The sequence below is a fragment of the Anolis carolinensis genome, chromosome 4 (assembly GCF_035594765.1).
Source record: "Anolis carolinensis isolate JA03-04 chromosome 4, rAnoCar3.1.pri, whole genome shotgun sequence".
NCBI lineage: Eukaryota > Metazoa > Chordata > Lepidosauria > Squamata > Dactyloidae > Anolis > Anolis carolinensis.
In genome coordinates, this window is record NC_085844.1 from 177,196,321 (window position 1) to 177,213,753 (window position 17,433).

Sequence of the window (17,433 nt, forward strand, 5' to 3'; positions counted from 1 at the left end):
TTGTATAATTATTTTAAAAATCCTGCTTTGACCAGATAAACCAAACTGTGCCATTAGAATTTTTTATTTAAATTAGAAAACGTGTGTAGTTTTCTGTGGTAGTTTCCATGGAATGGAAGATTAGAGTAATCCACCCAGACCTTTGGTGACCAACTAAGCATGTTCATATGCCGCACTCCTCCCACCCAGGCTTCAATTTTGATTTAGGTATAACATTGGTACTGACTTATAACAAAAGCACTTGCTAAATTTAGAACAGTTCTAGGGCGCTGAAATAGCCTTCTGGAAATATCTGAGGGAACAGTTGGCCAATCTTAGCCCAAATACAAGGATATCACTGGATAAAGAGATATGTTCTATAGTGTACATTTGACTGGGTGATTATTTGACTTTTCAAAATAAATTTGTGTCCTCTCAAAGCCTTTTTCTTTGTTTATTTGATAGGGAGGGGGGTTGTTCTCCTTGTTGCCTTGAAGGGTCCTGAGGCAGGAAAGAGTCCCTAGACCACCACAGTTCTCATATCCATATTAAAGTAGGTTTTCAGGATTCTAAAAATGCTTCCAGCCTTGAATGGGAACGCTACATCATGAATTGTCTTTAAATCTAGGACCTCTAGATTTCTATATCTTCCAAATATTTGCTTTCTACTTGTTTTTTCTTTCTTTCTTTGTTAGAAATTCAGTATGGTTTTGGAAGCACTTGACAGTGGGCAGCCAGTAGATTTGAAGAACATGCCCCCAGCACCACAGGGTAAGAGCTATACTGAAAAATTTCCAACCGATGAAAATATAAGATTTCTAAGACTGGAATTTTTTAGTCAGTCACAGCACTGCTTTCCGGAATTTAAAAATGAAACTGATGTATACAACAGATAATGCCAGGGATGGTTTTTACTTTATAGTTCCTTTCTGTTAGTTGACATTGGACAAAAGTATTGTTTTTGTGCCCCATATTTTAGATCTTCTTTGTATTTGTTCTTACTGGGGATTTTTGGCCAAATCTGTTTTTTTTGTTTTTTGTTTGTTTTTTGCAGTTGATTAGTGGAGATAAATGCTGACCTTTTCCTGTGTTGCCCCAGTTATGGAATGCTTTCTTCTTGACAGCCATTTTAGCCTAATTACAGCAAAAATCAAAACTTAAATCTTTAGCTAGGCTTTTGGGGTCACTGATAATAGCCTTGGTCTCTTTGATTGTGAATTTTGTTTTTATTATGTTGAACTGCTTCAGCATGTTGAATTTATCTTCCATTTATTTTAAATCTGCTTTTTTGTTTATTTATTAGCTTGATATCTTCTGGTGTGTGATTAATAAATATAATAACACAAATATTTTATTTATTCTATGTGTCTGTTTATTTACATTGTAATGTGGCATTGAATCTTGCCATATTTGTAAGCCGCTTTGAGTCCCCTTTGGGTGAGAAAAGCAGGATAGAAGTACAGTAGAATCTCACTTATCCAAGCTAAATGGGCTGGAAGAAGCTTGGATAAGCGAATATCTTGGATAATAAGGAGGGATTAAGGAAAAGCCTATTAAACATCAAATTAGGTTATGATTTTACAAATTACGCACCAAAACATCATGTTATACAACAAATTTGACAGAAAAAGTAGTTCAATACGCACTAATGTTATGTTGTAATTACTGTATTTATGAAATTAGCACCAAAATATCACGATATATTGAAAACATTGACTACAAAAATGGCTTGGATAATCCAGAAGCTTGGATAAGCGAGGTTTGGATAAGTGAGACTCTACTGTATAGTAAGTAAATAAATAAATATTATTGCTTTTGTTAGATGAAGTGGCCCTCTGTAATGTCACTGGAAAAGAAAGGTGACATTATGAGGAGAAGGGGGAAAAAAGAGAAAAAGAAGGGAAAGAAAGGTGAAAGGAAGAGAGAGGGAAGAAACAGGATGGAAGGAAAGGAACGGAAAAGGGGAAAGGTATCAAGGGGAAAGGTATCAGGAGGAAAGAAAGAGCACAAAAGAAAGAGAATGGAAGGGAAGAAAAGGGATGGAGGAAGGGAGGGAAAAGAGAAAAAGAAAGTTCTATGACTGAAACGGAGGAAGGAAAGAAAGAGCCACAAAGAGAGCCTGCCAACCATTGCCAGAGTGTTGTCATGGCGACATTGTGAGGCTGGCCTTCTCAGAGCTGGAGAAGGGAGGAAGTAGATGGGCAGCAGTCCTAATGACACCCAGGCAACACCAGACGTAAATTACTACCTCAATTTCACCTCTGTGGCATGAATTGGTTTTGGTTGGAAATCGTTACATTGCCATGGAATTCTTACACTTTTTTTAGTGATGCATCAGATCTACTTGGGCAACCAACAAGGTTTTGAAAGCGGTACAGGGCCTATTGGTGTATGGTAGTCTTACTCCAACAGTGTTACCATGGAGTTCCATTTATGGTATTCTTAAAACATCAGCCTCTCTTTACAATTCAGAACTGTTTATAGATCTTTTTGAATTACCTTCAAAATGTACTAAAGGCTTTGTATTTTTGCAGTGCCCTGCATTCTATGAAGCACAGTCTGAAATTCTTGTCCTTTTCATCTCCTTTTTCAGAACCTGAAAGTCCAGAACAGGTGCAGCCTCCGTCAGTGCAAACTGTACCTGTGGAAGTTTCGCAACCTGTGACTTCATCAGATGGTCCAGGTAATGAAGCTTCAGATGAGGTGTTTTTAGAGCTAGGACTCTCTGTTGTGTTGTTTAGATTAGAAACACATCGAGCTGTCATCCTTTTTAAGTTACTTATGCAGCTTTTTCTATCTGGGAGGTGGGGAGAAGAAGAATGGGTCACACTGAAACAAAATAAAAACCATATCATGTGGATCAATGTGGTTCACTTATTTGTGTTTTTCATATGGTTGAGCTCACATAGTACATTCTTTCAATCTTTGTTTCCAAAGGTTCCCAACAGCAGCCCAAAACAGTGCTAGAAGCTTTACAGCAGAGGCTGGAGAAATATAAAACTGCAGCAGCTCAAGCCAAAGCAAATGGAGACAGTCGGAAAAGCAGGATGCATGAGAGGATAGCAAAGGTTAGTAAGGACTTGGGTGTGCTTGGGTGTACATCTTCTGGTGTGACCCTCTAATGCAGATGTGGGCAAAATATAATCTCTGGGCTACATGTCTCTTTGTCTCCTGCCCGTCCCTTTTTTGTTGCCTTTGGATGCCTCACAGAAGTTTGTTTCTCTGTATGTGGCCTTATTTTGAATTATGGTTGTTTCACTGGCAGAAAATATAAGAAAACTGGTGACATGAGACAACCCGTGTGTCTCCCAGGAGATTCAACTCCCCTCTCCAGAAATAGCCCATCCCTGATCTAATGTGCTGTCCTCATAGTCTCAAAAATAGCTATTATGATATGTGAGAACAGCATTGGGTGATATGTAAATAAATATTATTGTTATTATTGCATTAAAATAGTTCTTATAAAAGTAATTGAATGTAAGATTAGTGGATGATAGATTTCTGCAAAACAGATCCCAGATCTTGTAAGTATGAAAGTGTTCACACACTGAAGCAGTATGCACATCCTCTGGGTGTAAGACCAGTTTACCTTACTGGGATTTATTTCTCAGTATAACTTTATAGGGTTGTACTGTGATTAATAAATTTGGTCCAGACTTTCTCACACATGGAGAAGACCCACTAGAATCCCTAGGATTGACACTAGCCATGATTTATGTTAATTCTCACCAGTTTCAGTGCATTTGCGTTTTAAATGTGATAGAAATCTGAATCCAACCCAAAACAAGCATAGCGAGAATGGGCAGTCTATGTGGTAGAAGCTTTGCACTTTCCTAACTGCAAAAGGTTGTGCTTGGGGTGCTCATAAAATGATATGTAATGTTTAGAACACATATGTGATGTTTGTTCTAAACAGAAACATTTGTGAACTTTGGAAATAAGAATGATATATATATATATTTATTACTTCTCCCCATTTCCCAACCTGAGCAGAATGGTTCTCTTCTGACCTAAGTCTCTTATTACAGCAATATCAGGATGCCATAAGAGCCCATAAAGCAGGGAAAAAAGTGAATTTTGCTGAATTGCCAGTTCCTCCTGGTAAGTGTTTGACTGTTGGGGCTGCATGTTGATGCATCAGATTTCCTTGTATAAGCAGTTTTCCTGGTACAACTTACTAGGAAGGCTTCAGCAGAATTCCTCCTACTCCCGTCAGAAGACTGGGTTGGCAACACAATAGAATGTGCTGTTAAACTGACTATTGTCATTTGTTGTTTGCTGCTGTTTATGAAATGGCTTGTTGGCGGATTCTGCTTTTTGTACCTGATTAAAAGATGTGGAGATCTCAAATTCTTGTACACAGTTTTTTGACCTTTTGCTTGGATTAATAAAAATACTACACTATACTGCCTTGAGATTTTTCCTGTAGATCTACATGGCTACCTTTACTTTTTAAAAAATAAAAAAATATCAGTTGCTGTTTACTGCAGACAGGGAGAGTATTTGGACTTGCAGATTCAAGTTAAAGTGAGCTAGTGAAAAGTCAACATTTGACATTCGTGATTGCCTGAAAGTTACTGCCTTTTGTTGGATGACAAGAGCTTTGAAATTTGAGAATATGTCTTAACACTTCCTTTCAGAATTTTCTGTAATCAGACTTTTATATAGGAGATTGGAAGTAGCAAAATCCTTTAAATTATCTGTTCTGGAAGGGCTTTTAAAACTCTTTTGTAATAACCTTTAGGAAAACTCTTGTGCACTACGTAAAAATATGTGAAGGCCAGAACTAAGTGCAAAACCACACTTTTGGTCCTGCCCCCATTGGCTCAATGCATGCCAGTCTACAGCAAGATCTGCTGGGAAATCCACTTATGTTTGTATGATTGGTGGTGTAAGATTTTGAAATGAATGCATTTCCTTGTATAAAATTTTCCTAGCACTTTCATCTCATACTGGTAGAAAAGCAAGATACGAATCAAACAAATAAAGAAACAGTATGTTTTGTTCACATTGGTAATTTGAAAGATTGGTTGGCAACTTTTAGCATATTGTTAAAACACTTTTATCACAAGCAAAGCAGGCATGTGAAAATGATCAAGCATGGTAAAAATTGTGTTTTGTTCCTATACTCTGAACAGCAGCAGTGATATGAGAAATTTGTATAATGGCTTGTAAATGGGATAAATTCTGATTTCCACTGCTCTTATTTTCCTTTTAATTTATTCTTAACATAAGTTTACCTGGCTGTGGAAGACTAAATAACTGCAGGCCCCAGTCTGAGCTCATATTGAATGGTTAGTGCATTTTTCTAGCTACAAGGCTGCCATTGGATATGACAATTGTAGTCTATGGCTAAAGCACTAACCTAACTAAAGTTTTGAATAATCCACCTTTTTTTAAGGTCTGGATTTTTTAAAATGTGCTTTTTCCTCTTCATTTATTTCAAAGCATACATTTTATTTTCAGGTTTCCCTCCAATTCCTGGCATGACTCCCACAGAGGATGGTAGTACATTTGCTGCTGTGCTGGAAAATGCTAATAGGCTGGTTAAGTTGGAGGAAGAGGAGCATGACAAAGAAGAGGATGAGCCTGAGGTGTGTTTTCAGAATAAGTGCTGAATCCTGGGTCCATCCGGCTTTTTCACAGAAAATTCACTGTTTTATTTGTGAACTTGGCTCCTCGATGGAGAGGTTGAGATGTTACATCAAGCTGACAGGGTGTAATGATTTATTTCCAGGGCCTTTTTTTAGTGGTTTGCAAGGGGCTGTCTTCAAACTCAGTGGCTCTCAAATGTTGGTCTGCTATATATTTTGGACTTCAATTAAAAATCATCCTAGTCAGCATGGCCAAAGCTCTGGAATTATGGCAACTGAAGTCCCAAACATTTGGAGGACCATTGTAGGCTGTTGTGGAATTTAAGTCCAAAACACCTGGAGGGTCGAAGTTTGTCCATGCCTGTTTTAGTTTTTGTGTTCTGTTTTAAACCAGGTTTCTTTGAATATCGTAGTTTTTACCTATAACTTATTGTTTTATTTCTGAGGGTCAACTATTTTTCTTGTCCTAGTGTTTCTCCTGGTATTTTCCTTTAGTTACTATAATATTTATCCTATACCCAAGTTTAAGTTTAGAAATTTTAGCCCAGAGATCACCCCATAAAATCTGGGCTGACCGATCCATAGATCAACATGAGAACTGTACCTTAATTCTAATCAAGAAAGCAACCATCCCCTTCTCGGAGTAAAGTGGCAAAAGGCAAGAGTCCATCCCAGGAAAATCTAAATGAATCATCTTCCCCTCTCTATTCTCTATTGCCATGGCACTCCTTCTGGCCTTTTTGAATGTCTGGGTGGGGAAATGGCAGCAGTGGCCAAGGGCAGCTTACCCCTGAAATGCTTTCCTGCCCTTGACTTATATGTGAGGTCGACTTATACATGAGTATATATGATACTCTTTCAGTCAAATAAGCATTTTGTCCTGTCCCAGTATTTTTCCGGAGATTTTGAATTTCGATTCCATGTGTGCACCCATTTTTATGGTTCATGTTATTTTTGTTTCAAAATGTGTCTTTGGTGTTCAATGACATGGGCTACAGATATTCACTGATCATAATTTGAGACACCATTTATGAATTTCAAGTTTCCTATCTGCTAAAACCAATTTCTATCTTTTCACTTTTTTCTGTACTGTCAGTTTGTAATATAAAATTCTGTGCGCTCAGACTAGTGTAATAATGGGTTGAATTTTTTCAAAAATTATTTCTTTTGCACTGAATTGCTTGAGATTTTTTTAAAATTCTGATTTCCAAATGGGGAGTTTGAAATCAAAAGAGAGGGAGGAAAAACCAAGAGGGGAAAAGGTAGGCGGTGATATTGAGAGGAATCAGAGAAGGGTACATTTCACAGACACACACCAAAAAACTATTGCATTTAGTAAATACCCCTGGTGCATTGGGAAATGCACATAGGGACAACTACCATCAAAACACAACCTCATGCTACAAAAGGTAAAGCTAATCTCAGTGAGCCCAGTGCTTCTCATTCTAGTCATGCTTTTTCCCATGTTGTTGCAAAACTGTAAAGCCTCTGCAAACAGATCAGATCAGAATGTGACAAGGCCTTTTCTTTTCTTTTCATTAGCAAAGCAGATGGCTGCTGTGAAGGGATCCATTTGTTTATTGTCTCTCCTCATTCTGGGCCTTCTATCTGCATTTCATTAAGGCTCTGTACAATTCCTTTTTGATCCCACCAGGGTGAAGCTTCCATGCACACTCCAGTTGCTAAAAAACCCACCCAGCTGCCTAAGAAACCAGTGCAGGTTGTTCAGCCATTAATAGTGTCACCTGCTGTCACTCAAGAAGAAACCTGTCCAGAGAAGGATCATTCTCTGTCCTCCCCTGAAACAGCACCAGAGAGGTCTGCATCCACTGAGCACCTCTGTCCCATCGGTAAGGACTGGCTAGCTACTGGCCGGTTTTTCGTTTTACTTGTATGAGGCGCCTGGCATTTGAAGGAAACATTTGAAGGAACTGTGTCCCTCTGGCAATACTCTGGAAGTATGCTGGCATTTTTCAGATATTTGAAGAATGATAGAAAATGGCAGAGAATTGTTGTGTTGTGTTGAAATTATGTGTTTTCAAATGTTAGTATGTATTATTATTTATTTACATGTATCTTTACTAGACAAGACAAACAAACAAATACACGAAAGCCAGACCATCAAATACAATATAAAACATGCCATTAAAACCCTATATAAATCATTAAAACATTAAAATGCTGCAAATATCAATGTCAGGACATATTTCATGGATTCGCACCAACATAATTAAAACCAAGATAAAACCAAGTAAGTACAGCATTATTAAAACTTAAGCAGGGAACACCTTGGATATAAACAACCACTATTAGTTAAAAGCATCCCCAGCACAGTCGACTGCGATATCGGAGCTTAGTCTTGCCCGGATTTTCTGTGCTGCCAGGGCAAAAAGGGCCACCTTATGAGTAACCACAGGGTTAGTGTCAGACAGAAGATAGAAAATCCTTCCTGACACCGTATCTATTAGGAGGGGATAAAGAGTAGGTCCCAGAATTTTAGTTCTTGGCTCAGAATACAGAGGGCAGGAAAACAAATAGTGAGGCAAATCCTCAATTTCTGGGGCCCCACACACACATAAACAAAGAGCCAGAGGGATGCCTGTATATCTACCATCAATCACTGCTGTGGGCATACTTTGGAAACGAAGGACTGTGAAGGCTTGCCTAAGTTTTGGAAATGTGAGCCTAGTCAGGTAGATAGCCCTATCATGGTCAAGTTTGTACAGTCTGAACCAGTGAGAAAATTTTGAGTTATTAATAGCCTGCCTATCCAGGTGAACACTCTGATTGAAAATAGATTCATTGAGCTTCTCCCTTGAATTCAAGATGGAGGGTGTATTGGACAGAGTGGGGTGAAATTCAAGCAGCTTCTGGTATCTTGTATTCCAGACTTTACATTTTGCTATCCGTTCAAAACATCCCTTGGGGAGGACCCTAACTGATGAATCTTTTACACTTCTCCAATAATTAAATAGGGTGAAGTGAATATGTGATCTAATGGAAGGGAGACCAAACTCAGCCCCGACTAAGGCTGCTGGGGATATACTGACATATAATGTATTAATTTGCCTTTGACCAGCTTTGATCTTTGTTCTCATTTCCTCTTGCATTTTGATGGACTGTGGTCCAGTAGAGAAGGGCACATTGACTCCCTATGAAACGGGTTCTCAACCTGTGGGTCCCCAGATGTTTTGGCCCTCAACTCCCAGAAATCCCAGCCAGTTTACCAGCTATTAGGATTTCTGGGAGCTGAAGGCCAAAACATCTAGGGACCCACTGGTTGGGAACCACTGCTATGAAACCTTGGAGAACCGATTCTACACTGTGCCCCCAGCATTTCCCTCCTGATATATTTTTGGCCAAAAATGCACCCCCTTCATATTTTGGGTACAAAAGAATCCTCTTTTACAAAAAGAGAAAGTGAACCAGGACACTTTCTGAAATGTATGAAAATGCAAAAAGATCTTCACTGTGTCCTATGAGTGATAAACTGTATCTTTATATTTTTACAGCTAGAGAGCATCTTGAATTTCTGGAAAGCAGAAGGAAACAGTACCTAAAGGCTGCAATCCAAGCAAAGAAGCAAAATGATCTTGAGCAAGCCAAGATGTATTTGAGAACAGCAAAGAGCTTGGACCCAAAGATTGAGCAGGCAAAAAATGGCAAGTTGGTCGACATTTCCAAGGTTAGCAGAGAGATGCTGAAAAGTGTATCAAGGCTAGCATATTTTGAAAGGGATGTCATCTGTGCCAACTCATATCATTTGATGCCTTTGATGCTGTTACGCACACTTCATGGGTTTATCTTTTAAAGCAGTTGTGCACTTAATGAACATAATTAGTTGCTGCTTAAGTTTCAGGAGTCTTTCCTCTCCTCAGTGTCATTTAATATTAAACTATAAATTCTTCAGTGAATTAATTTAAAAACATAAACTAAAGCCTGCTGAAGTAAAATCTCAGGACATTGTAACTCCTTATCTTTCTTATTCTGCATCAAACCTGTTCCATGCAGCTTCCAAAATTTAGAGCTTTTCTAGTGGAACAGATAGATTTTAAACCTTGCACAATTATGAAATTAGGAATCATACATGTAAAGAGGAAAATGTACTGGTTATAGTATTTTTCTTCCCTTGCACTGAGATAAGACCAAAATTTTTGCGTAACACCTGACTGGAGTGCTAGATTCTATTGCAGAGAAAGGAGTTAAAATTTTGAAAACAGAATGGATATTTAAACCCTGGGCTCTTTGCTGATATGTCCAGCATTCTAAGTACTTCATTGCACTAGCTTTACATACTGGGACAGTTGAGACTGAAATAAACGCAGTTAGTGCTGGTATGAATTCAGTTTAAGGACATGTTTTCGTTGTTATATGTCCCAGTTTGTTCAGACAAGTTGTAGGAATAACTCTCTTTAACTAAATATGTAGCATTTGTAAGCTTGATTCTTTTTAAAAAATGAACCATATTCAGATTCCCTGATTTTTTTTCTGTATCACTCTGCAGTTGCCATCGCCTCCAACAGATGACGAGGTTGACTTTATCTTCATCCATCATGAGGATGTCAGACTCTCTCAGAAAGCAGAAGAAGTTTACAGTCAGCTCATCAAGCTCCTGAGAGACCAGCATGAGGTAGCTTTGTATACTTGCTGAAAGACACCTTCCCATTTCTATCGCAGGGAAGAAGAGGAGCCTCTGACCCCTAGAATCAGCCCTACTGGAGGCTCCCTGCCAACCCCAACACCTCCTAGGAGATGTCATAAAACGTGCTGCATGCAGATAATCCATGCTGTTAGCTTCAGTCCCTGAACTGGTGACTCTTAGTCTCTATATTCAGGCAGTTGGGTACATAAACTGGAATCAGGTGTGACTTACACATGTGTATGTTTCTTTTTGTTCAGAATACAAGGTGTTGGAACTCAACCACATCCTGCACAAGTTTATAGTCCTCATCAAGGACTTAGGCAGATGAGTTAGCTGGGAGGGAAAGCCCTACCCCCATTACCCTCTTTGTCTGCCTGCCACTTTATTCTCTGTTTGTAACCTTTGCTTCTCAAACTAATACATCTCAGGGACACACCTCTTTTTCTGAGCACATGGCAAGTCCCTGAGTCCTTCATTTTGTTGTTCTTCTGTGAGCATGGAGAGAGACAAGATGTCTGCTGTAAGTTAGTTAAATGTTTAGACCCTGATAACTTTCCCATCTAGATATGTGGTTCTTTGAATAAAGTATTTTATAACTTTTAAAGCTTGGCTCTTCTCCTGTATTGCTTAAGCTCATTTGCTCTACTGCTGGCACTAGAAGCTGCGGAACTGCTGCTACTGCTGTTGCTGCTTCATTACATTTTTAAATGCTTTTTTCTTTTTTGGAAATTATCCCCCAACACAAGGTGCTATTATTTGTTTAATATTCTGTCCCCCTACACACTCATGCACACATCTCAGGAGGGGCAGCAGCTGCTCCTATTGCTTATCAGTTGGAAGGAGCAAAAGAGGGGAGGCTGTTCAGATGATATAACTTTGAGAGGAAGAGATAGAAGGGTGCTCTCGATCTGTGAGTGCACTCCCATTTCTTTCCTGCTTTGAGATTTAACAGTCTAGTTCTTCCCCTCCCGACCAGTAAGCAGCAGCACTAGTGCTCCATCCTGGAACTTGATCGTGACGGGCAAGAGGTTTTGGACAGCATGAAAAGTGCTAGAGCAGTGGTTCTCAATCTGTGGGTCCCCAGGTGTTTTGGCCTACAATTCCCAGAAATCCCAGCCAGTTTACTAGCTGTTAGGATTTCTGGGAGTTGAAGGCCAAAACATCTAGGGACCCACAGGTTGAGAACCATTGGGCTAGAGAATTGTCTCTTGTATCCTGTCCAAGAAAAGGCATAAAGGGGTGGGGGTTGTGGACCAGAAGGAAGAGAGAGCACAAACCAGTTACTTCAGAAGCTAATGCTCTCCAGTGCATATCTTTCTATTGATGCAAGGCTAGATAGAGGAACGGAAGCAAATTACCACCGAGATTTAATCCTTGGTCTCTGGAGTTGGTTGTATAGATGTAATATTAGGGTTGATGGTTTTGCCCATCCTGGATCTTCACCAATGGAGGAAATGTAGAGACAGCAAAACCCTCTTCCCCAGTACTGGTTAGATGAACACTTCTGTACATGGTAATTTGGGGAGGGGGCTTTTGTTGTAAAGTGGGCCCCCAGCATCTGCTGAGGTTTGGTTCCAGGCCTCCTCTGGGCCCCCTGTGCATATATGCAGGGAGAATGTAATTTGCCAATCGCTGCCTTAAGGGTTTTAAATTTACCATCCAAGTCTGGAAATTTGTACACAGAGAATAAAACAGCTAAACACAGTATGAATGGAGCAACACCACTACTAACATTACTGTGTTAATTAATTCTTTCCAGGCCCTTGTAGTAATTCTGAATTCTTGATCTGCAATCATATTGTAATTTTAGATTATGTACATCTTTCCAAGTATGTGGATAAAATGAAACATGTTTTAAAATGAATGTGTGTAATTTGCAGTTTTATCACTGGGAACTACTGTATAACATAGCTAGTGTAACACAGTGCTTCCATGTTAAGTCATTTTGCAAAAGTAACTTGTCTCTAACATTTGCCCTATTCTTCCTTCTTAACAGAGATGTGTGCAATATTCCAAGCAGTTCATGCATCTTGGAAATGTCGCCGAAACTTCTCGGTAGGTTTATTGTTCAAGTTACCTTTCTGTGCCCATGTCAGCACACTTTCCACCCTTTTAGGAAAATTGCCAGGAAGTGAGATACATTTCTGCTATGTGTGATCAAAAATTGCTACTCTATTTATGGGGAGCTGTTTACTGTAGCTCAGATTTGGCAGTGGAGTGCTGCTGTTTCATGTCTTGCACCAGTTTAGTAAAAGTCACTTTGTATAACAGGGCAAGAATCATGCTGCCCTCCTCTTTCTGTTTTATTTATTTATTTATTTACAGCATTTATATTCCACCCTTCTCACCCTGAAGGGGACTCAGGGCGGATCACATTACACATATAGGCAAACATTCAATGCCTTTTAACATAGAACAAAGACAGACAAACATAGGCTCCGAGCAGGCCTCGAACTCATGACCTCCTGGTCAGAGTGATTCATTGCAGCTGCTCTCCAGCCTGCACCACAACTGTTGGGCTACAAATCCCATTAATCTCTATCAACATAACCATTTGTGATAAATTGCGAAAATTACAATTCAGTAGCATCTCTAGGACCACATGATCATTACTCTGGTGCACAATGTTCTTTTTTTACATAGAGCAAGGGCAAGCAAATTTGGTGGTTTTGCAAACTAATTTCTTCTGTTCTGAGATTTAAATTTTTTCCAAAAAAAATTTTTTTGAACGAGACCCAAAATTAATTTCTAGTTTAAAAAATACTTTAAAGCACTTTTGTTTTTCACTAAACAAAGGCTTGTCAGGAGTGGTAAATCATCTTTTTATGGAATCCAGGTTTTTTGTCTTGATGTATAAGGATGGGATTCCCGAAACAACCTGTAATTGAGATTAAACCTCTAATGATTATACCACCAATCCAGTGCCCATTTTTGTTCACAGCTCTGCTTTTGTCCATTGGCATGAAGCTGTCTGCAACTCAAATAAAGCTCGGTTATTGTCTCACTCTGATAGGGATTGTCACCTGGAAATCTAGCAGTATGGCAGGACTCACTTGCCACAACAGACTTTGGTTCCAGGCACTTACTTATCCATGTACTTTTGCTGTTTGTATTGATATTTCTCTACACTGTGTTTCAGCTTTGAAAAGCTGGCTCAGAATTGTGAACGAGATCTGGACATCTTACGTCTTGCCCAGGCCCAGGGGCTGGATCCCCCAAGCCATCACTTTGAAGAGAGAACCTTTAAGATTGTAAGGTACAGAAAACTGATGTTATGCAAGCAGCAATGGGAAAACTCACTTTCTCTTTCACACATATAGTTTAGGGGTTTGTTTTACTTTGAAATCAAAAGAATCTAGAATATTACAGACTTTTGAGCCAAAATGTCCAAATACCAAAAATCTTCCAGATACTTTTATGACTATTTTAGGGGAAAAGTAAGCTTACCAAAAAAAAAAAAAAGGGAATGCCACCAAAAATGGGAACTGTTCTTTCTTTCCCCAATGATTCTTAACTCTGTACATTGTGTCATAGGAGCATGATGGCATGTGAGATTGCTAGTGATCATATGGTATTTTTGATTTGTAGGATATTTTCTGAGTTAAATAGCACTGAAATGCACCTCATCATTGTCAGAGGAATAAACCTACCAGCTCCATCAGGTAATAATTTTAAGAATTTTTCTCATCATCGAACTTCATGGCGATCTGGTGTGGCTTGGCATCTCCCAAGCCTTTGACATTTTATCTAATGTTGATTCTTTGTGGTCTTCAAATCCCTCAATGAAACACTGAAAACATTGGCTTGGTCTCAGGTTTATCTTAGCAATTCTTTACTCATGGGGGTCAATAGAGGAGGATAGAAGGTGATTTGGATGAGTCCTCATTCTGTCTGGAAGTTTGATCTAGAGGCTTGGTAGATCCTCAAACAGCATGATTTGTTACTTCCCTGTTTGAGAAATTTGTAAAAGAAAATTTGATATGAAGCAGTGCAGTTTTGGAATCCCTGTCAGTAATTAAGTGGATTAGCGCATCCGCTATAAACGTGGCTCTTATCTTCAACTTCCACTATGTTTGATTGCACTTAGGTTTTATAAATTTCTCTGCAATTAAGATGACAAGAAACTTGACCTTTGTTCGGTATTTTTATAATCGTAGATGCCATGTGGAAGACAAGTAACAACATCAGTAAATACAACAGGCCCATTGTTGTAGTTTGCTATGAGATCACTGACAGGCTTGTGTTGGTGCTTGAATAAGTGGGATTTGAGAGTATTTTGTAAGGCCAGGGCTTCCTTAAAGAATCTTGACCTCTAATGTCACACCATATATTTCATTGACTTGATTGCTCTCTTTATCCAGGTGTGGCACCAAATGATTTGGATGCGTTTGTGAAATTTGAATTTCATTACCCTAATACAGTGAGTACATATCAAGGCCATCATTCTTTCTCAATTTGTAGATACTGTATTATATATCAAATGTAGAAGTAGTAGCACCTTCATCCAAAAAAATCTACTTTTTAGTACAGTATTTAACATTGACAGGATGATGGCAAGAAATTAGTATTTTCAGCTTTATATTTTAGGAGTTTGCTTCATATTTCTCTGCTTTTATCTTATACGGTTCCTTTCTAAGTGTCCTTGAAAGTGATCCAGGAAATGCTGGGTGGTTCCAGGAGAAAGAGTAAAAAAAATGAATCAGACAGTTCAAGCCTGAAATTCCTCACATACTTATAATATTTACTAATCATATCAGAGCCAGGGAACTTTTGACCCTCCAGATTATTTTGGACGATGGTTCCCATTGTCTCTTTTGTTTGGGTATGCTGTGTGCGGCTGATGTGAGTTGTAAGCAAAAACATTTGGAAGCTTATAGAATGTTTTTTTTCTGGGTGACCAAAGCATTTCTTGTAATCTCTGTATTTCTGGTAACAGTCTTTCAAAGCTGATGAGAAATAATTACCAGATTGAGATGAAAGGACCACTGAATGAATTCATTAATTATCTTCTACATGGCTCATATCCTGAACCTGTAGGCTGAAATAATATCACGTAAAAGTAACCCTCAGATATTGGCACCTGTGCTGTCTGCTTTAGATAAATCACCTCTGAAAGGAAGAGAGGATATGTTGTTTCCATATAAGGGAGCAGACTGAGAATTCAACATTTTTTTCTTAAGGAAATTGGGGAACACAATTCCGCTTGTAGCGGAATAATAGTAATGAGTTCTCTGCAATAGTAGAGATAACGCTTTTGAATAGGTGACACCCATGGCATTTATACTGATAGAGGGTTAAGGGTAAAAGAGTTGATTGTGAAGATTATAAAGTCTGTGTTTCTTGATACTAGATTCTAAAAGTATCTACACACATTGGGTCACATTGTTACTCTCCAGGGACACTTTTTACTGTGCTTTTGAACTGGAAGTTCATTTATTTTGTTGTAATGACTGGATTGTTAATGAGAGAGACATAGTAGTTAAATAATTTATTTAGAAGTCTACACCAGAAGTATTCCAAACTTATGTACCCCAATCTTCTTGAGAAAGTCAAATAAACAATACTGAGAACTCCATGCATCAGTCTCATCTTTTACAGAAAATGTAGTGAAGGTCCTCCTTCCATTGGATCATACGATTCTATTTCACTTATTTGAATTTTGTTGCATCTTCATTTGAGCAAGACATTTTACAAAATAACAAAAATAAAGTTTCTTTTTAACATTGGTATATTCTGCTGCATGCATTTGGTGCATTAGAGGGGTAAATTTTCTTGTTTTCTTTTTTCAAAACAGGAACAAGCCCAGAAAAGTAAAACCTCAGTGATTAAAAACACCAATTGCCCAGGTGTGTACAGATGTCTCTTCTTACATTTTATAGGGAGAGGGGATCTGTTGAATTTTTTTTTCATGTCAGGAGAGACTTGAGAAACCGCAAGAAAATTGGCTGTCTGCAAGGATTTTGCCCAGGGGACGCCCAGATGTTTGATGTTTTACCATCATGTCAGAGGCCTCTCTCATGTCCCCTCATGGGGAGCTGGAGCTGACAGATAGGAGCTCACCCTGCTCCCAGGATTTGAACTGCCAACCTTCCGGACAGCAGTTCAGCTAGCACAAGGGTTTAGCCCATTGCGCCACCAGGGGCTCAATTGAATTCTTATTTAAGAATTAGACTGAAAGAAATTATTCAACATTTTTAGACTACAGCACCAAGAATTCATCCTTTATAAACTACAACTTTCAGAAAGCTGGGGGTTCTGAGAGTTCATTATATAAATAGCAATTCTGGTTTTTTGCATATGAGCCTGCTTTATCCCAGAGTCAAAGCGTAAGATTGTAAACCTATTGTTGTCTGGCCTGTCTGACTGTAGCTCTCCAAAATCACAGGTAGCCTCACTATTTGGGAAACCTTTTTTAATGAAGCTAATGAGAAGATAAACTTGGGGCCTTATACATGGCAAAGGAGATGCTCTACTACTGAAGGAATAGCTACTTATAGCAGGACTTGGAACGAATAAGTTTTGAATCCCTTTCAGGGACTTGTGGGATAGGGGGCTGGAATCCAGACAAGGCAACAATGCTAATTTGCCATACTTCCTTAGTGTCAGTCATATAATGTATGTAACATTAACTTGCATTCTAGGTTTTGCTTCTTGAGTAGGAAGGGCCATTTGCTTCTGGAGTGAAAATAGGATATCAGCCATTAGCTGGCGTTGTACATAATGATATAAACAGATGGTATGATGTGCAGTTCTCAGGATATGCATCTATGGGGGGCTACTTGGTTGAAAATTCTCCCATGACAAGTTAACCTTTTTATTAGACCACTTGCACTGCACTCAATCTTGAAGTAGTACTCAAAGTAGCTTTATGTGTTCCTTATATCTTCCTTTGGATTTTCAGAATATGATCAGTTGTTCAAGTTGAACATTAACAGAAATCACAGAGGTTTCCGGAGAGCAATTCATACCAAAGGAATTAAATTTGAAATTTTCCACAAAGGGTAAGCATTTTGTCCAGTAAAATGTAGCCTCTGCAGAACAAAATTAGGACCTTATGTGCCTTCAAGTCATTTCTGACTTATGGCGAGGTGACTTATGGGGTTTTCTTGGCACGGTCTATTCAGAAATTTGGATTTGACTTCTGCTGCGGCTGAAGGTGTTGCTCGCCCAAGGTCACTCAGTGGGTTTCCATGGCTGGGCTGGGCAGGGATTTTACCC

The 17,433-nt window shown here is 38.9% G+C and overlaps 1 protein-coding gene across 1 annotated transcript in view; it reads left to right on the plus strand.

Moving 5' to 3' along the window:
- cc2d1b (coiled-coil and C2 domain containing 1B) overlaps positions 1 to 17,433 on the plus strand; it is a 39,098-nt gene that overhangs the window by 18,204 nt on the left and 3,461 nt on the right. The window contains exons 9-22 of the mRNA XM_003220286.4: positions 675 to 750; positions 2,573 to 2,662; positions 2,917 to 3,047; positions 4,008 to 4,080; positions 5,446 to 5,573; positions 7,228 to 7,423; positions 9,086 to 9,258; positions 10,078 to 10,203; positions 12,212 to 12,270; positions 13,355 to 13,471; positions 13,804 to 13,877; positions 14,577 to 14,635; positions 16,010 to 16,061; positions 17,117 to 17,216. Coding sequence (XP_003220334.2) covers positions 675 to 750; positions 2,573 to 2,662; positions 2,917 to 3,047; positions 4,008 to 4,080; positions 5,446 to 5,573; positions 7,228 to 7,423; positions 9,086 to 9,258; positions 10,078 to 10,203; positions 12,212 to 12,270; positions 13,355 to 13,471; positions 13,804 to 13,877; positions 14,577 to 14,635; positions 16,010 to 16,061; positions 17,117 to 17,216 — 1,454 coding nt within the window. The remainder of the gene's footprint in view (positions 1 to 674; positions 751 to 2,572; positions 2,663 to 2,916; positions 3,048 to 4,007; positions 4,081 to 5,445; positions 5,574 to 7,227; positions 7,424 to 9,085; positions 9,259 to 10,077; positions 10,204 to 12,211; positions 12,271 to 13,354; positions 13,472 to 13,803; positions 13,878 to 14,576; positions 14,636 to 16,009; positions 16,062 to 17,116; positions 17,217 to 17,433) is intronic.